General features: G+C 41.2%; 1 protein-coding gene across 2 annotated transcripts in view; it reads right to left on the reverse strand.

The window, feature by feature from the left end:
• SYBU (syntabulin) overlaps window positions 1–21,459 on the reverse strand; it is a 104,998-nt gene that overhangs the window by 70,753 nt on the left and 12,786 nt on the right. Inside the window, exon 2 of one of the 2 annotated variants that reach the window (XM_081111311.1) lies at window positions 311–397. In XM_081111311.1, the coding sequence (XP_080967437.1) occupies window positions 311–334 (24 nt within the window). In that variant the 5' untranslated portion in view covers window positions 335–397. Of the gene's footprint in view, window positions 1–310; window positions 484–21,459 lie in introns of those variants that run through there. The other variant, XM_081111309.1, reaches the window with a different exon arrangement.

Raw genomic sequence — 21,459 nt, forward strand, 5'->3', positions numbered from 1 at the left:
GCCTCAATTTCGGGAGATGGGATGAACCCTCCAAAGGCAATCTTTCTCACCCTCCTGTCAACCCCCCACATCTGTTCCTCCAGTACCATCCACCCATCTCATCACCTGAGCAAATGGCCCTCTGCCTCCCCATCGTCCCACCACCCCTTGTCCCCGTTTGCCCTGAACGCTCCCCCTCCACCTGTCCTCCCCCCCCCCCCAACCACCCCAGCTCACACCTGGCCGCTTCTCGCCCCGCAGTGGCCATCTCCCCACTCCCCCGGCGCCCAGGGACGCCGCCACCCGCGCCCGCACGACGTGCCCTCCTTACCTTGGGCTCTCGAAGGGGTCCCATCGCGCGGCCGCCCGCCCGCTCCTCGCGCCGCCGCTGCCGCTGCCGCCGTCCGGGAGGAGGCACCTGCGCGCACCGGGGCGAGGGACTGCGCTGAGCCGGCGCGGGCGCGGGTGCGGGGCGCTGCGGCGGCACTGAGCGCCGCAGCCACTGCCGCGGTTCGCGCTCGCTCCGAGGGCGCGCCGGCCGCCCGCCCCGCCCCGGCCGGACACGTGGTGCCGCGGGCCGCCCCCGGGGCGCCGCCCCCTCTCTCCCACCTCCCGCACCTGCCGGCCCCCGCGCGCCGGGTCCGCGCCTGGGTTGGCCCAGCCCGCCCGGTTTCCCCGCGGGCATGGCCCCCCAGTGCCGCGCGCCCCTCCCTCTCTGCGGACCCGGACCCGAGGTGGGAGGGGGGGGACAGGCGAGGCTCGGCACTTCTGCATCTGGGAGGTGCCCGACCCCCTCTTTGGGGCACCTGGTCTCCGGGTGGAAGGCTCTACACGTCGGATGGAAGAACCGGGAAAAGCTGCGCCATCACCACGCGCCAAAATGGAGAAGGGAAAGTTGTTCCCCGCCGCCGCTCCCGGCCCCAAGTCAGCTTACAGCTCCCCACAATTACCTCGCCCGCGAGAGGCAGGGTGGGCCCCTCTCCACCCGGCCCCAGCCAAGCCGAGGCTGCAGAGCTGACGCCGCTGCGGGGTTCCGGGATCCCAAGGGCTGCGATTCTTCTTGGCTTGGGAGGGGGGGGGGGATGTATCGGGAGGTCCTAACCCGACAAGGCGGTTCCCGTGGGACCGGGGAGCTGGGCTGTGCGGGGCGAGAGCAGCCTTTTCTCCAACTCTGCCCGCAGCCGCCCCGGAATGAGCCCAGGGTCACTGCTATGGGAAGGACACTGCCCTTGAACTCAGAGAGCCGGGTTCAAGGCACCACCCCACTCCCTGTAGTACCTTTATGCCTAAAATTCGTGGCCAACTCTGAATGAATGGCGTCTGAACCTTGACCTTTTTGGACTTCAGCTATGCCTCGTGAAATTGAGGCATAACAATCATAATAATAATAGTTATATCTACCTCAAAGGATAGCTGTGAGAACTAGATAACGAATACAAAAGAGCTGTGCCCAACTGACAGAACAGAACTTTCCCAAGGGCAGTTATGTCCCCTCCAAGTTGTCCATTCAGTATTTGCCTCTTACATGACTGGCAGAAAAATCATTGGTGAGGCAGACAAATTTACTCAAAAAAGCTCCAAATTTTACTCAAAACTCCAAAAAAGCTCCAACTGAGGCCTTCGAATAGGCACCATCAGCTGGGTCATGGGCCTTGGTTTATTTTTACACTGGGTATACTTAACCCTTACCCGGTGATGAGCTCCACATGTGTAATACATTTATTCAGAATTGGAGAGAACTGTAAGTAGCAATGTGGGTGGGGAACAGACTGATCCTTACAGCCAAGTGTCTGTCCCCCATTTGTCCTCCAAACAGCATTTTTCTCAGCCCTCAACTGTCAAGTTTACAAAAGTGCAGTATGAGTCTAGATAGAAAGAGTCTCGTCAGGAGATTCGTGGAATCAACGGCCTTTTTACTATTCCCCCAAAGAAATTCTATTTCATACATACATCTTCATGCCTTTTTAACCTACTTAGCTCTCTTTTTTTTTTTAATATATTTTATTGATCCCTTACAGAGAGGAAGGGAGAGAGATAGTTAGAAACATCGATGAGAGAGAAACATCGATCAGCTGCCTCCTGCACATCTCCTACTGGGGATGTGCCCGCAACCCAGGTACATGCCCTTGACCGGAATCGAACCTGGGACCCTTCAGTCCGCAAGCCGACACTCTATCCACTGAGCCAAACCGGTTTCGGCCCTACTTAGCTCTCTTAAGTAGTGAGGTTGGCAATCTTAAAATTCTTTATTTGGGGGGAAGGGGTAGATTAATTAATACTTTCTATCGCTATCTCAAATAATGGACTTCAGGAAAGTGATGGTCCATGATGATTCCTGCAGTTTATTATTTCCAAAATTATGAGCCTGAGGACATATACTGTTAGATAGGAATGAACTGCTAAGGCCAGAAGGTGCTTCTGAGTTCCTTACTGAGAACTGAAAATGAAGTCTGGGGGCCTAACAATAGAAACATCCTCCACTGAGCTATCCAATTCAGGGCCTCAGAGTCATTTTTGACTTCTCCTCCCTCCCGTGGTCCACATAGCATAAACCACACGTGATCTTCATGCTACCCTGGTAATAATGTCTTGAATCTGATTACTTCTGCCCACGGATCGACTGCATTATCTTCAGTTTAAGTCTCAACCACAAGCATTTCGGGTTACTGCAAGAGTGGTCTAACTAAAATTGTCTTGCTTCCAATTTTGCCTCTTATTCCTTTCTTGCCCGTTTTTTTTTTTTTTCATTTTTGCACAAGGTCTTTCTGAAAGACCAAATTAAGACATGCTTCTTCATTAAAACCCGCTAATGATCTCCCAGATGTCCTCCAAGTGATATTCAAGCTCCTTAATGTGGCACAAAGGCCTTTCATGATCTAGCCTTGTTTACCTCCTAAATCTCATTTCTTGCCACTCCTTTCTCTCCTACCCGGTATCCTTCCCCCTTCCTTTCCTCCCTCACTACTTCCTCCCTCACAAATGGATTACCCCCCAAACTGTGGAATGTTCAGTTTCTGGAGGTATACGCTCTCTTTTTCTCTAGACTATTGTACATGCTGGCCCCTTTGTCTAGACTAGAGCAACTCTTGCACCCCACCCACACATCCTCCCCAACTCCTAAAGAGACATTAAGTTTCATTTCAGAGACAGCTTCTCCCAGGAAACCTCCCCTCATCCCCCAAGAAGGGCCAGATTCCCCTCTTACATACCAGGACACCTGCATTTATTTTACCCCCCAGGAGAACTTTATGCTCTTGCATCAGAATTCCCTATTTATTTGTCTTCACCAGGGATTGTAGGCTGTGCCTAGTACACGTCCTGTCACACAGTAGGCACTCAATATATACCAGTCAAATGAATGAGTGAATTCTATAACCCCATAAGGGGCCTGCCAGTATAGCAGGAAGAACATAGACACAACTTCTGTCCTGAAAATGACACAGGAAAAGAGCTGCCTCCATTATGTCTTTGTATTTGATGATGAGGTGGTTGCCTAAAAAAATCCAACATGTGTTCAGTGAAAGCTTTTACTGCCGAAGTGCAGGCAGCGAGAGGCTGTGCGGTGAGTCTCCCTCTTGTCACCATAGCAACCCTGCGGAGGGAAAGGCTGATGAGTTAGTGCTCAAATGCCTCCTAGCTCTGTACTTTTGGAGCCCGAGCCTGTTTTTCCACTGTTCAAAAAGGCAAGTTTTACAAATGATAGTATCTGTGTTGCCTTTAATTTCATTTGTTTCCCGTGTCACGAAGAGAAATGTCTTACAACGTTTGGATTACACCATCAAAGAGATATAATCTAATACAGTATATTATATTCATCTTTCATCTGCTTTTAAAAATATTCCCATGCATCATTTCCAGTTTCTACTGACGTACTTATTTTATGGTCTGGTTTTGTAATTCTGTGGCTTTCCCTTTAGAAATGAATGTCATGCTGGTTTTTAGAAAATATCAGCTGCTTTCGAAGGCTAAAACCAACCCTTCAAGATTAAAGACAGCATTCCTGCCCAGGTCTGGGGAGGAACAGGGCATTGCAGATTGGGGGGAAAGAAATGTGTCTGTGTAATTATGCCTCCAAGTCTAGTATGAATTATTTGATTCTTTGTTTATGTGAAATTTGCGATCAAATGATCCATACCATTCCTCTGCCCACAACTTTGTATATTTTTAGAGCGCTTTCACATACATACTCTTATTTGAGACTCACTAAAATCCTGTGACCACCCCCTGAAACCAGAGACGTGATAAAGGACAGGTTTTTATGGACAGGAACCCCTGCTCCCAACCAGCCTGCAAACTTCCCAGAAAAGACAATACAAACACACTGCCAAAGAGAAAATGTCTGCACCGTACAAGCAAGACCCCTCGTGGTCCCCACAGCCGCTCTTCCTCGGCTCACCTCAGTACGCTGGGGGCTTTCGGGGACTCGGTCAGGGCTGACACCGCACCATCTCCTAATCCTATCAGCGGTGCCAGCAAGCGCTGCCTTCTCTCCGCGACCCGGTGCTGGGTGATCTGCACAGCAACGAGGAGCAGCTGACGTGCTCCACAACACGTCATGAAGAAAAGAAACTGCATTCTGGGCATCCTGGGATTTTTTTTTTCCTTTTTTTTTTTTTTTGTTGTTGTTGTTGTAGGGTGTAGGCCCTTATTTTTCTTAACCAGGGAGAGAGCCCATTCTTCCATAGGAGCGTGTGTGAACGATCAACCCTTCTCTTATTGTAGGTGTGTTATTGTTACTATATGGTTAAAGATTTTGATGTTGTAAAACTATAATGAGTAGAATTCTGCAAGATCACTCCCTGACCAGGGGCCCAGACAGTAGCTGGGGTAGAGAGGGGAGTGGTAACCTGAGGCTAGGTCGGCTGGACCATTCATCGGGTTTGGAGTGTGTCAATTTTATCTCTATTCTGCAAATGAGTTTTTAGTCACAGGCCTTAAGGGCAAGTCCACGTGAGGAGGCAGAGGTTGGGGGTTGGGGGCTTTAAAGACTGGTAAGGATACAGTCTTCTGCTTGCCCGATGGGGGAGCCGACATGAGGTATCCTCCCAGAATGCCGTCTGCTCTTTGTGACATTTTGCCCGTTTGTGAGAACAGAGAACGGTACTAGCCAGAGACATAAGTATGGTGACTGAACGAACTGGGGACACGTGGTTGGATAAGTAATTGACTTATTGGGATGGTAGATTAGAATGACTGAAATGAAGATGCTCTGGGAAGTATGAGTATAAAGGTTGCCATCCAGATAGGAGAAATGGAGTCTTGACCTAATGAGATGCTTCAGCTGACTGGACAAGACAGGCAGATGTGTGGGTCTTACAGACTCACAGAAAGGGCAAAGGATGTTGCCTGTAAGTAGACACAGGAAGGCCTCAGTCTGGAGGCTGAATCCTGAGCCTGAGAGAAAAGCACCTTCCTTGCCCAAGAGGCTGAGACCAGAAAGTATGAGAAGGACAGGGCAGTTGAAAGCTGCCTGAACACAGCACGTAGCAGCTCCCTGGAGAGAAGACGGGGAATGAGGGCTGAACTCTTCGCAGATGCTGCAGGGGCAGAGCAGGTGGTCCAGGTCGGAGGCTCTGAGGGATTCCTTCAGCATCCACAGCAGCCTGGGCCTAGACAAGAAATGTATAGCCTGGGTTCCCAGAGAGCAGCTCTGGGACTATATTTTAATTACATTAAAGTAAAGGAATCCGTTCTCCATCATTTATTTCCATGATTTTGTACTTATTTTCCCTTCAACTTTCTGGTGAACATGCTTTGGAATTTCTAAAAAAAAAAAAAAATCTGCTTTTATTTCTGCAAAAAGATGGGGAGGGAGAAAGGGGGGGATTTTGAGGTTGTCTGTTCAAAGGACAGGAGTAGTGAGTATTGCAAAATGGGGCGCTGAGCAGAGGCCAACTACTGTAAGACGGCTAAAGGAACCCTGGGGAAACCTTGGACACACTGCACTGGCTGGACAGACATGGTGGGGGGGTGGGGGCTGGGGGTAGGGAGTGGAGGATTGACATCTGCATTTGTGAAAATGAAGGCAGTTTTGATTGCTACTTTATGTCTACCTCCTAGGCATTCTTGTGAATCATTTTCCTTCATCCCCTGAAATCTCCTGACTTAGTAAATACAGCACTTGCTATGTAGTTGTAGCTCTTCTCCAATCCGGTGCAGAAAAATCCGTAGGAAAATAAACCCAGAATTTGGGAATCTGGCCTTTGTTGTTTTGTCTGTTCATGTGTCCTCTCTAGCTATTTATAGAATGCTGGTTAACCAAAAAAAAAAAAGGGGGGGAGCACTTTAAAAAAGATAACTTGAACAGTATCTTTTTAAAGGTACTAAAACTGCATCATCACAATTTTGGAAAAAAATATTACTCATCATTTCATCACCCTAACACCAATGACCCATAGTCCTTCTGTTAAGCATTTTTGTGTACTTGCTTTCAGGCTTATCTTTCAGTGCAGCACTGTTAAAATGAGAATAAAATTCTAAATGACATTGGATGGCATTTGGGGCCTCTTGACCCCATCACCTCTGGCTATTTCTGGGTGGCTGTGGTAGGCGCCCATGCCCATTGTTTCCCCAGAAGTTACCGCCTCTGTCCTTGGAGTGGGCACTAATCTTGGATACAAGCCACTCAGTCCTAAGCACTGCAAACTGCTGGGGCTGCTGAAAAGAAACTCGAAGCTCAAGGATAGCTTCCCAGGTCCCTGGCCCTGGTGGCAACTGGACCAGCCAAAAGTTTCAGGAAAAGCTACCGGTAATGTGGTGGAGAATTAGCAAATCCCAGGCTGGGGAAATGATCTCAACTCAGAAGCTGGTAGGAAATACACCTCAGACCCTTTCCATGAGAAGCCCAGGTACTGGCTTGCATAATGCAATGCTGATTAAAAAGTCTGCAAGAGATCTGTGATGGAAAAAAAAAAGTAGTTTAATAAAGGACATGGATTCTCAAGTGCCATAGGCATGGTGAGTCCTTCTTTACCTTTCTGACTGTGCAACCTTAGGGAAGATACTTAACCCCTCTAGGGCCCAGCATGTGACACTTGCATGTTGAAGGAAGGAAGGAAGGAAGGAAGGAAGGAAGGAAGGAAGGAAGGAAGGGAGGGAGGGAGGGAGGGAGGGAGGGAGGGAGGGAGGGAGGGAGGGAGGGAGGGAGGAGGGAGGGAAGGAGGGAAGGAGGGAGGGAGGGAGGGAGGGAGGGAGGGAGGGAGGGAGGGAAGGAAGGAAGAAAGGAAGGAAGGAAGGAAGGAAGGAAGGAAGGAAGGAAGGAAGGAAGGAAGGAAGAGACTAAGTTTGCACCAGTTAATGCTTCAGGTAGATTAACTTCTCTGATTATCATTTTTTCAACTATAAAAATGGGCTATTATAATAGTTCATAATACTGATGTAAGGATTTGATAAAAATACACGCGTAGCCTCCCAATTATGTCTGACACATGGTTAGAACTTAACCTATGTCCTTCCCCCTCAGGATCACCAACATTGCTGCCCGCTACCTGCGGTTTCACATTCTCCTCTTCCTAAAGATTTTAATTTTTTAACTTTTATTAAATGTAAACTAAGTTTTTTTTCAGGTGACTTATGAGATATAAAGAAGCTGAATTTCTCATTAGAAAATATATTGACAGGACTTTCTTCCCAAAGGTAGATTAAAAAGGTAAAAGGCATGAGAAATGTCCTGATACCTACCATCCCTTCATTCATCAATGTTGATTTTGCTCCTATTCTGAGACAGGCACTGGATCAGGCTCTGGCTCCAGAGTATTCAAAGTTGAACAGTGTTTTCCGTCCTCAAGTACCTCAGGCTAACAGAGGCATGGGCATGAGCACCACTACACACCATGTTAGTGCCGTGACAGACGGATGTTCTGAGAGCTTGACAATTTCCGAATCAGACTGGGATCTGGGGCTCTCAGGGGTGAGTTTTGAGATGAATTTCGAAGGATAAATAGGTGGTATTATAATTTTGGCTCCGTCAGAGTTCCTTTCTCTTTATTTCTCCCCTTTCCTCCCCTTCCCCCACCCCCAGATCTTCTTTCTACTTCGAGAGACTTCTGATGTCCTACATACTGTACCACAATATCTTTTTTTTACATTTTATTTTCAATCACAGTTTACATTCACTATTATTTTGTTTTACTTCCAGGTGTACAGCACGGTGGTGTGATAACCACATACTTGACAAAGTGGACCCCAGGTAGTTCCACAGTAGACTGATGCCGAGAGAAACTTTACTGTCTGACATAACCTTCTGGGAGAAAGGCATTTTGCTTCAGAGTTTTGATGACCTCCATAGCATCACACACAGCACCTGGTACCTCAATCAAAATTTTGTTAATTAACATTATTTAAAATTTCAAGAACATTGTCATACTGCCACCTATTGGTTCATTCGTGTATTATTCTTCTGACAGTCTTGGTTTGCAACAAGCTCTTCACAACAAACCCAAATATTAGTAGTGCCTTTATTCAAATTTTCAGAACACACTCCAAGTTTAAGGATAGACCTCACGTAATATCAATGAACATAATCAATATTCAGAGGGTATGGACTAATAGGCAGGTGCTCTGAGGTCTGATAGACACTGCTTCCAAATTCTCTTTTTCTCTTTACCTGCTGAACCACTGCAGACACGCGAGGTAAATCATATGTATAAGTCATATGGTTAAGTCAAATTCAGATAGCTCCCACCTTATCTGTGATTTAGGTAGAACTATTTTGAAACTCATGATTTATAATGAATAGCTACTTGGGAAAGAGAATGTTACGACCCCCACACTTCAACATCTTTTTAAATACCCTTGAGATCAGCCAATGTCCTCATGCTTGAGATGCTAAGTATAGAACTGCGAGTTCATTAAAAACCAATGTGCTATGTTTCCCATGGTAAACACTTGTAATTTTGCAAATCAATTACTCACCTTTTTTTTTCTGCCAACACTGTCAGTAGTAGTCCTCTACAGTTCTAAATTCAGAAATGCCTCTATAGAAAGGGATTGTGAAATGTTGCGAATGGGGAATAAATACAGAATTAAGAATCTGTTTTTCATTTTTGGCTTTTAATTATGCATGAATGGGTATCTGAAACATTGTTTTAAAATATGAAGATTATTCATTCCTAAATACAGTGGAGCTGATGCAAGTAGTAATTAGGCAGTTTCTGTAATGCTCGCCTAAGAACCGCCTTGCAGAGCTATACTTTTACAGCTGCCAGTTTTATCCTGTGAATTTCAGACTTTTTATAAATAAGTGGCTTTATTTATTCAACAAATATTAATCAAGTTTTCCTTGCTATGCACCAAGAATTCTGGTAAATACTGGGAGAAATTTTAAGTAGGTTGCCTTGGTAGAAGGAAAGGTGTGATTTTTAAAAATTTACGTTGTGCCTTCACACGGTGCCCTAAGCAGGGTTTGGCCTGTTATACGGCCAATTATCAGACGGTTAGAATGATGAACTCCAACCAAATATTAAGCCATCAGCACTCTTTTGGGGCAAGTTTAAAATAATAAAATAAAATATGATCATTTTTAACACTTATAGGGTAATGACAGCTCATTTAATAGTAATACTTTAATTTCTAGCTTTAAACTCTATTTTAAGATAAACCAAGAATAAAAATACAGAAATAAACATGACAAAAGAATACTATTAATACAGAATAAGTGCTCTATAATTTTTTTCTCTATAATTAAGAAATGCAGTCAAGTGAAAATTAAGCAAGTCTTTTTTCCCTGTTGGCTGAATCCCTTGAATTCCTTTTCCACAGAGCACTGCTGTTTCTATAAACATTAAAAACTAAACAGACACACGACAACCCCTGGATGGTCGGAAATGTACTCGTTTCATCATTTTATTTTGCCGTAATAGCTCTATTATTACACGTTGCAACAGAATAGTCACTTCTCCATAATTGACAAATATAGCCAGAAATAATGGTGTCTTACGGGGGGTTCAAACAGAAAATTCTATTTATTTTTTATCAGAAGGAATATGGCTCCCCTTCAAAACTGAGTTTTCTGATGATCTTTGGCCAGAAGGTAATTTGTCTGTTCTGTGAGTTTTAATATAAAAAGGTCTGCAGTTGTGCATTCCTGGCGTCGGGCCTTTCATAAAAATGTGCGTTAGATATCCAAGCCCTTCTGAAGCACTCAATTCCTGCAACCTGAGTCCACCCTTTTCTTTCCACCGTTGCCATTGAAACTGGAAATGACTGCAGAATACAAATCATATGATAAATATTGGAGAATTTTTCTTTGTAGCTTTCCAGCATTTCTGCCAAATTTCTTGCCTAGAGAGCTGTGTGAGGCTTTGAATCTGAAACCTTTGAGTGATGCCATTCTTGAGCCAACTGGGTAGCAGCCCTTCCCCAGGGATTAATAAACATTTCAAGTTCTCTTAAGGCTTGCTTATTTGTTGGCCATATATTTATATCCCAAAATGTTAAACACCACCAGATGCATCTTCTTTATGGAGTCCCCTCAACATGGGATACCCACAGTTCTGAATTGCATTAGTATAAATGAGGACCCTTTCCCTAAAATGTTTACTCACAATGCTACCCCCCATTTAGCTTGATCCTACTGAAAGATGCTACCTTTGGGTTTCTTTCTGCCCCCACCAGTAAACCACTGAGTCACCATACAAGGTCCCTGTCTTGATCCTCTTGAGGGCAGAGTAGCACTATCTTAGAAGGGATGTGGCAAAGAACCAATCACACACTGTCCTTCAGGAAGACAATGCTATTTAGTGAGTAGGTCTAATATCTCAATGATGAGAGCAGGATGTAGGACAGACTTTAGGCTAGTTAACATCCTCACTTGTAGGCCTGAACTTGTGATTTTCCCACTCACCATGCTTTTTTATTATTATTTTAAAATAATCCTCACCTGAGGATATGTTTATTGATTTAGAGAAAAGGAGGAGAGGGAGAGACAGAAAGGAAGAGTGAGAGAGAGAGGAAAAGAGAGAGAAGGAGAAGGAGAGAGAAGGAGAGAGAGAGAGAGAGAGAGAGAGAGAGAGAGAGAGAGAGAGAGAGAGAGAAATATCTATTGGTTGCCCCCCCCCCCAACCTTTTGATGTACGGGACAGCGCTCCAACCAACTGAGCCACGCATTGACCATGCTTTTTACAGTGAGGCACTAACAGAGGAAATATATGAAGAAAGGCTTTACCTGTCCTGTTTTTATGCTATAACCAGTGTGTTCCATCTGATTTCCTCAGTGTTGTTAAACTCTGCTAAGGTTTTTAATTCACACAAAAAAGAGGCTTTGATATAAGTTATAAGGAGAAGTGTGGTAAAAATGTCAACAAAGCCAGTGTTTTAAATGTGTCCATAGCTGCTAGCTTTCTAAATGGTGATTAAGACAAGCTATTGAAATAAGAAGAGCATTTCTTGCTTGAGCAAGTCTTCTTTCTTCAGTTGGAGATTAGAGTGAACGGATGCTGTTACCCATTAAACCAGCATGCTTGCCATTTACATCCACTCTAAGCTCTGAAACTAGCTTACGAATTATATTCTTCAAACCTTCTGCATTTACCTGCCTGGCCTCTATTGAACTCAATAATTTAACATTTGGCAAAGCTACCTTACCCACACAGAATGTATACACCATTTTGCGGTCAGACCCATTAATAAGGATGGAAAAGTACTGAGCTTGCTGAACAGTGATCATAGATCAGGTTTGACGACTTTTCCAGTGATGTGGGTGAGCCTTATATTTACTTTCAGGAAAGAAGTCTTGCCCCAAGTCTACTGCCGGTGAACATCTAGTTGGGCACGGAGAGAAAATTAGCCAAGGGAATTTCCAGTGTGGCCATTGTGTAGGCAAGAGCAAACAACTTGGCAAATCTGCTGCCTCTTGTTTGCCTCGGCACCTTCACTTCTGTTTAGGATTGCCAAGTTGACGTTCTCCAGTGTGTCCTGGTAGGAGCTTTGCAAAGCTCATAGCTCTTTGTTGCATTTCACTGTCCAAATGTTTGTTTACATTGTCCTTTTTTTAAGGAGGAGCCCACTGTCACTGATAAAAGCAGCGCCACAGTCCATAGCGGCCCCATTTGTTTTTTTTCTTTTTCTTTTGTACACAGAAAAAAACACATTTAATAACCTCAACTCCATTTCCCTTTAAATAGGTGCAATCTAGGGAACTGTTAGTATGAGAAGGGGAAAATGTGTATTTATTATTATTAATTAGTTTTAGAAAGGAGAGGTGGGTGTTTTTGTAAAACTGTTCAGCAAGCCGGTTTTTTAAAAAATTAAATTGATAGGATCCTAACTTCATTTGAAATGTGAAAATATAAATGCTGCATGGAAAAGGACAGAAAAATTAATTTTACTTCAATATCAAACGGTATGTTTATGAATCAAGCAGCCAAAAAGCCAATTAGCTGGACAACTGTGATGAAATGACTCTAAAATATACCCAATTCTGAGTCATCTTCTGGCAGTATCCATTTGGCTTCATTTATTTCAATAAAAAATATATTTGAAGACATCCCTCCAAATTAATGTCAAATTTAAAATAAAACCAGAACCATATTTTTGTTTACAAATCAAAAAGTAAAAGCCCTTTTTCCTATTAGTCAAGGAAGAAAATTGTTCCACAGTTATTTATAAATTCTTTAATTTTTCCCCATTTACAGTCATAATAAAAAGTTCCCATCAGTACATGGTAAAAATTACAAGTTATTTTAACATCAATTTAATTATTTATATTTATTGGAAAGATGAGTATATCAAAAACTTTCTGGACTATGTCTGTATCGTGTCATATCTCAAATAATCCAATTTGGGTTCCCAGTTGTCTGATATCTTAATACTCACAATCACCATTTTTCAATGCTATAACTTATTTTCTATGGCTCAAATGAGAATTTATTTCCAAGTGTAGTGTGGCCAGCCTGCATAACTATTTGTATGATTACCACCTGCCCAACCATAGGAAGACTTTTAATTCAAGGCTAAAAAAACGACAAGTGATTAACAAGAAAAGACAGGAATTAAAAATAATTTAAATGCAATAGTCTAAATAAAAATAAGACACATTAATTTTTCTACTCATTTGATGAGAATTAATAAATATTTCTGACATTACCATTTGACTCTAATCCCCAAATTATTTCTCACTAAGCAGATGTTTATTGACACTGATACTACTTTTACTTTTGACAAATAAAGGGGAACTACTCATTCCACAGTGAGTGGAGCTGGGAAAGACATGAATTTCTGAAGGAAACTCTGGACACAGAAAGTGAACACAGATCTGTTCACATACTAACTTATAGTGGCTGACTCTGGAAAGATTATGAAATTCTCGATATCATAGCCCAAGAACTGTAAGATGAAACAGGAGAGGGCTGAAGCTACAGTGATTAAAAGGAAAAAAGAGAAACAGAAGCGTGTACACCATACCGTGTATACATCCAGTTATCTCAGACTTCTCTAGCAAATGCTGCAATATGAGCACTGAGGAAGCACCTTCTGACCCTTGAGAACGTTAAGATAAAGTCAGTGGTCTCTAAGGTGCAGAGACGTTCCCCTTTTCAGGTGGAGAACAACTAAAGCAATGGTTCTCAACCTGTGGGTCGCGACCCCTTTGGCAGTTGAACGACCCTTTCACAGGGGTCACCTAAGACCATCCTGCATATCAGATATTTACATGACGATTCATAACAGTAGCAACATTACAGTTATGAAGTAGCAACAAAAATAATTTTATGGTTGGGTCACAACATGAGGAACTGTATTTAAAGGGCCAGAAGGTTGAGAACCACTGCCCTAGAGAGACAGGCATCCTTCCAACTTGGGCTGAAATCACCAGTCTTTGACTTGGTTTTGCTTATGCAGCCTCTCCCCAACTCTTGTCTATTTCCGGGTTGTGCTATGTGAGTCTGATCTTACCACAGGATTTACCTTGTGGACCCTTTCCTCAGAAACCTTCAGGGGCTCTCTGATGTCTACTAGAACATAATGTACACCATGCCTCTGGCTTTAATAACCTGCAAAGTTGCCTTTCCTTTTGCATACTTCCTTGGCTATTCCAGCCCGTTTCCAATTCCCATTTCTGACCTGGAGTATATGTGCCCCAGAACTTAGCGCTCCCTCTCCATTTGTTTTCTAGTAACGTGGTGTCTTTTCTTCTCAATCCTGAAGATAAAGGAAGAAAGTTGTTTACTTCCTCTTTACCCTCCCAAAGCACCTGCTCCCAAACATAGTGAATGGATTGTAAATAAACACTTGTTGGTCAGTTGATTAATATATTTTACAATATAGAAGAAGTCATGAAGAATATGCACCCTGGATTAAGGGAAATTTAGGTTCTGAAATACACTCTTGATTTCTGAGATGGTAATAAACAAAACAGCTACTACTCTTTTGGGTCAACACAATGCTTGATGCCATGGTTGGGGTTTCTGCAAATAATAAGTGAATTATACCAGGTACCAGAAATACAGGGTGTCTAAAAAACGTATACACACTTCAGCAGCTGATGACTCAATTGATATTTCTTTCTTTTCAGCTTTAACCCACTGGAATGAATAATTACTCAAAATGTGTATGGGATACCCTGTATAACGAGACATAAAATACAGTCTCTTCGGTCTCCTTCACTCATCTTACGAATAAAACAAGAATCAGGGCAGAGAAAGGACTGACATCCATAGGGGCATAAAGGGTAGAATGGGATAGGCTAGTCACTAGTCTGGAAAAGATAAAAATTCAAACTTTGAAGTACTGTTTCTAATGAACGCCTATAGCTTTCACACCACGATAAAGTGTAACTCAGGGGCCATTTGTATTCGAATTTTGATTAGACAATGCATGTCTGTATAATAGTAATGAATCAATTAGGCTTTGGAATTTGGCCACTGAGTGAATAATTTTGAAAAGAATGAGTTAGTTAACATATAACCTAACCAATATTTTATGAAAGGGTTTTTTTTTTTCCTTATTGGTGTCATCTGATTGCAATAAAAATACTTCTGGTGGTCCTTTATTATTCATCCTTGTCTTTCCTTCTCCCTAGTACACTTGTTACTTTAAATTCTCTATTTCGTTATCATTTTCTAATCTTGTGTGGGCTCCCCGGTTATATTTTTTAATGACTTTACCCTCTTTGCCTGCAAAGAAATACCAAAGTTATTTATTGACTTTGTTTAGTGCTGCTGTACTATTTTATGCTGAACAGGTTGCAGGCTGCCCTAAACTTCTCCCACCGATTAGAGTTTAAATCTGAAAGTATTGCACAATAGTAAGAACTATAGGGTTTTGCTTACTTAATGTCCAATTGGTATTGCCATTATCATTAACAGGGCTGATACACATGTAGCATGATCACTTAATATATTAAGCTAAATCAACAGGTAATTAGTACTTTTGCACAGTGCCAACCAAGAAGATTTCTGGCTTTAAAAAAATCGCATTCAGTATATGTTAGGAAACAAGAAATAAAACTTTGAAAATTTATGTAGAGATATAAGATTTATATAACAGCTATCATCAAGAGGAAAAAATCACATGAGAGCATGGGCTGATTAATGGCATGTGCATTATTTCTCAAAGAGTGTTGCTAGGAACTCAATTTTGTGAAATGTGTAGAGAGAAAAATAAAGCATTCCATTGTCAAAAAGGTCTGGGCAATGCTGTGTACCAAATGGCTATTTAAAAGTTCTCAACCCAGATTAAGCTATTGAGAGCCCTAAGAAATCCTGAGATAAAGAGACCAATTTGACTGCACTTAACTCAGCATTTCCCTATTGTAACTCTGGCAGTCCCAGCATTAGAAGAGGCACAGTCTGAGAAAGGCTGGTACAGGGGACAGAGTAAGTGCCAGGGTTGAGAAATGGGAGCGACCACTTGCTGTTGGGGAAAACCACTGTGAAGGAGAGCTATGAGTATGCTGAGTTACACCCTGGCAGGCTGAGGTGGAGATGGTGCAGAGGGGGCACCCTACTAGACAAAGGGAACATTGTGAGCAGAAAGACACAGAGGAGAGAACACTAGGCTGTTCCGGGAAGGTTTGGAAGAGCCTGTTTGGGGAATCAGAAGGTTCCTATAGGGCAGAAATAGAAAAATAGAGAAGCAGTAATATTATGTCAATGGAGAAACATTATGTAAATGATGCGATGTAACAGAATGATTAGGAAACTGTATTTTTATGTTTCCCTCCATCTATATACTAGTATATAAAAGCCTAAGCAACCGTCCGACCATCTGGTAGCTATGATGCGCACTGACTACCAGGGGGCAGATGCTCAATGCTGGAGTGGAAACCACAGGCATGGAAACATGGAACAGACTGATGAGTCTCAGAGTGAAGGGGGGAGGGGGGAGGGTGGGAAGAGATTAACCAAAGATCTTATATGCATACTAGAGGCCCGGCGCATGGATTCGTGCATCGGTGGGGCCCCTCGACCTGGACGGCAGGGATCGGGCCAAAACCAGCTCTCCAACATCCCCCGAGGGGTCCCGGATTTCGAAAAGGCACAGGGCCTCTAGTATTATTATAATTTCATAGATTCATTTTTGGTCATGAAAGAGATTACTTGATTAAAACTTGAATGGTCTAGGCCACCACTGTCCAATAAAAATGAGTTACAAATGTACATTTAAAATTCTCAAGCAGCAACATTAAAAAAGGAAACAGACTAACCAAACAATATATTTTATTCAACCCAACATAACCAAAATATTACCATGTTAATGTAATCCATATAAAATTATTAATGAGATTTTTCTTTTAGTCAAACCTTCAAAATCCAGTTTCTTTTTGACATTATAACACATCTAACACTACCTTATTGGCCATAAACTAGTTGGACAATACTGTCAATTTGAATAGTTTTCTTGTAATGTTAACCACAATTGAAAATTTTAAACTATTTAAATGGCTAAGACACATTTGCTTTACTGTTTTTAGAAATATTTTTAACTGTACTTAAAATAGGCAAATAAGGTATAATTATAGATTCAAAGTAAAAAATCTCCATTTTCCCTCCATATCAGCTAATTAATCTAAATAAATTAACTTCACACTCTTTTTTGGCTCTCTTTTAACTATTAGTAAGTTAAGAAAAGTTTGTAGAGTTGTGACAGTTAAACATGAAGGCTCTACTCTATATACCACTGATTTATAACCACATACACACTCTATGAAAGTATTTTTTTCGGGTTTTTAAAATTGCAAATGATTCCTCCTGCTGGTGCAGTTTCTTCACACTTCATCACATTTCTAAATAAGTAACTGAAGATCGCATGTCCTGAAGGCATTGTACCAATACTTCCAAATGCTTCTGTTCAATTTTTAGTCCATAAAGGCCATATTGGGGGAAGAGAAACTAGAACCCTGCTCTTCTTTATGTTTTCCAACAAATTCTCTTTCTTGAAAGCTTGTACATTTCTTGCTTAGTTTCCAAAGCACATTTAATACCCGTCAGAAGCTGAGTGAACATGGCACATTCTTTAAATAAAAGCTCTGCAAAATCTGCTGCTTTAAAAATGGGAGATGAATGCCAAGGCAACTGCTGTGCTTCTGAGTGGAGAGCTCTTCTCCAAATGGCATGGCATAGGAATGAAAAATACTCAACAACACAACATAGTCTTTGAAAGTTCATGGCTTTAATCCAGGGTTTCCGAACATCAGTACTATGAACGCATTGGGCTGGATAATTCTTTGTTGTAGGGACTGTTTTTGCATTGCTTGGTGTTTAAAAGCATCTCTAGCCTCTATTCCCTGAATGCCAATTGCATCCTCCTCTGTTGCCCCCATCCAGGTCTTGTCAAATCAAAAGTACCTCCAGACATTGCTAAATGTCCTCGGGGGACAAAACTGCCCGATTGAAAACCACTGCTCTATTCTAAGTCTGAAAATTATATATGTACAAATATAGTGTGAGCTCTAGTTTCAGAGTACATACCCATTAATATTAATTCTCGTATCCCACCTTCTCAATCTCAACAATCTTGTTTTAGCCTGCCCTTTAATTTAAATACCCCACCTCATTTTTACCTGAAATTGCTATACTATCATGATAATGTCGACTTTCATACACAATCATTACGTGCAACAGAGTGAATAGATGTAGCAGCTTGAAATCGCTTAGATATATTTCAAGGGTGTTTACTGAAATTGTTTTTATAATGACCTGTATTCCCTAACTAAGCAAGATGGACACTAAAACTTCACCACCTTCCATTTGGTATCTTTCAATAGTAGCACAAGGAAGATGCAGTAATTCATGGCTTCAGTAGTACCTAACACCTTTCAACCACATAAAACTCTTCAAAGCAAGATTTATACTGCTCCTCATTTAACATCATCTTATACCTAGTATACCTTATTCTTTGTCATGTGTAAAACTTGGAGAATTTAAGAATAGCGAAAGCATATCCCAAGCTTTTAGGCTTATGCATTTGTTTCAAAACGACAGTAAAGGCAGACAGATATATTAAGAAAGCAAGAATATGGGGATTTCACAATGGCAGCATCTGGAACAATGTATATAAACTATTTGTTCTCTACTACCCCCTGGTGGTTTGTTTTTTAAAAAGAAAGTTTTTAAAAACACCTTAAAGAACCATTATTCTAATCACTGATAATATCAGTAGCCACCATTTCTTGGTAAACACTATAGTAAGCTTAATGAAAATTCTCTCACTTAACCCTTAACAGTTGCTTGAGGTAGGTATTATGGCCCACATCTGAAAATGAAGGAAACTGAAGCTTAAAGTGCTGAAGAAACTTGTCAAAATTGATGTGTCTGGTCGAAATGATATTCAAATTCAAGGCTCAAGTTCACTGTGTGTGTTACTGTTTCCTGGGCAACTCTTAATGAGAGCTGGCCGGATACCATCAGCCTTGTAAGTTAGAGAGGCTAATGGACTTTTTGGCAAAACAGAGGAGTCTTGTCATATTCTCATTTAAATTAATCATATTCAACTATTCAATTTGGGAGAGAAGGCAGAGAAAGGAGAGAGAGAGATTTTTAATAGTGTAGGCATTTTCCAGCTTAGTCCTGGAAGTTACAGTGAAATGGGAGATGTGAATCAATTATTTCTTTAGTTCTTCATGGCTCACTGAACCATGTGTGTTTCTAGTGTTTAAAGATGGAAATATCTTTATACAAGGGTTCTGATTATAAACTAGCATGTTCATCTCTGGTATATAGCTAACAAAAAGTGACCCTATTCTGACTCTAGAAGAAAACTGGCCACATAGTGAATTTACGGCCAAATTAAAGAATCTTCAAAGATTAACTGAACTTTATTATTATTGCTGTTTACTTTGCATGCTTCTTTAAAACTTCAACCCAGCAAACAACGTGATTCTATCTTTGTACGTGTGTATGCATGGCAGGAGGCTAGGGGTAAGAGGTGATTTCAAGGGGGATGTCACTCCAGTTTTCCAGTAAGATAAATGAAGCCATATTCCTCATGGTATCATTTACAATAGAAAAATGGTATCCTGCTCTTTCAGGCCATTGCTGGCAAAGATGATTATATTTTAGAGGTTCCCAGGATGGTTGCAATTCAGACTGAACCAGGGCAACACTGAATGGTTGAATAGTGCTTCAACAGAGTCACAGTGGAAAAGATATGCTGCTCACTCAAGCTCGACAATTTATAATCTGGAATCCCCCTGATTTGTATTACTTGTATTTTGTGAAAAATAGAAAAGGTGTGTATTTAATTCAATTACATTACATTTTAGTTATAAAATGGACCTAAAAATCCACATGCAGGCTTATTTCCATGACCTATTTAATTAGTCTATGAAGCAACTAATCTACGAGATTGAAAGTATTTATTGGTGCTAGCATAAACACCTATAAAATCTGATTGAGTAAATTATATTTACACAGTATGGATATATAAAACATATCAGTGTATTGGAATTTCAAGTAGAAAACATCTTATTGTCATTTCTCACTTAATATCATGTGGGGTTTTATTCAAACACCATGTTTTAATTTCTGGGGTGCAAGTTAGAGATTCTACTAACGAAAAGCTTTTTGGGATTGATGCTTTCCTTTTCCTACTTCTCTTTCTGTCCAAGAAAATGTAAGGCAGCCAGAGGTCATTATTCATAACTGGAAAAAGCATATCCACTGTTTTTATAGTGTCCAGTTGAAGGGTATTTATTTATTATACTTCAATGACAACTGCCTCTGTGTATGTATTATTGACTGAGCCTGGATCCCAGCTACATATGTAAAAATTGCAAAGTACTTTAATCCTTCAATAAGTGATGAATGCTTATAGGCATGTTTATTTTCAGTGTAAATGCAGAGGATTAGACTTCAGCTAAATAAAAGAAAGATTAGTGAAATTAACAGAATTATGGACAGAACTCTAATAAATAACACTATGATGTAGAAATTAGCTTCTATAATTGGCTATTATCAACACAATATGTGTGCATCACTGTACCAACAAAAATATCCAAATTGAGCACTAAGAAGGTAAAATTCTAAGTTAAAGAAGTTTTGAAAATCAGACTTTTCATATTTATAAAAAGAAAATTCCAGAAAAATACAACTTAAATATTACCTTATATATTTTAGTTTTACAAACCATTTTCATGTATGCTAGCTCATTTCAATTCAAAATGTCTCTCGACCCTTATTGTACTATTTTTAATGAGCCTATTGTGTAATTTTTTGTTTTGTTTTGTAGATACTATTGAATGAAGATATAAATGGTGGTTCATGTCTATCACCAGTGTTTAAATAGAGTATCTTTAAATTAAAATTTTGATTAAAGAATATTTGCCTTATCTCTGCCAGGATATATTTTTACTAAACAACCCTGATTCCTCCCTTTTTTTTTTTAGTTCCTTTCCCTCCCTCTCTCCCTCCCTCTCCTCCATATATTATATCATTCTGGGAATAATATAATTATAGACAGGTTGTCTTCAAAGAAGTAATTGAGACAACACCTCTCAATCTATAAACCTTCTAGATAAAGCTACTTGCTCTTTGAAATTTATAGCATAGTAATTAGATATGAAAATCCTGACTTCAAATGTGCAATATTGGTTTTTCTTCCCATTAGAATTCTTTTTTGATAGCGTGAACTCACGTTTACATGCAGGAAACCATTCTTCACAGTAAAAGTCACATGAAGTTCAAAATAAATTTTATTTCAGATTTATCAGGTTTTCTCCTTATTCTGGGTATGGCAGAGTGTTTTAAAAAGGCAGGAAGGCTATGTGAGTGCATATTTCATAGGCTTCGTATTCATTATTCATACCAGTAGACAGAAGAAGTGTGTACACATGGAGCATTCTCTCAGATGTGTCCTCTGAGGAGCACACTCAGCCCTACACTTCCAAAGCGCTCTGCAGTGGGGCTGGAGGGCAGAATGGGAAGAGGGCAGGTGGTGTCATCAGACATATTCTTACAGAGATGGCCCAATGGGTTCCAAGTTCCACTGGGATTCAATCTTTGGTCACATGAATTAGGCCAATGGCACTTTACCCTAAAATAATTT

Source organism: Myotis nattereri (genome assembly GCF_964212035.1).
Source record: "Myotis nattereri genome assembly, chromosome: 17".
NCBI classification, from domain to species: domain Eukaryota; kingdom Metazoa; phylum Chordata; class Mammalia; order Chiroptera; family Vespertilionidae; genus Myotis; species Myotis nattereri.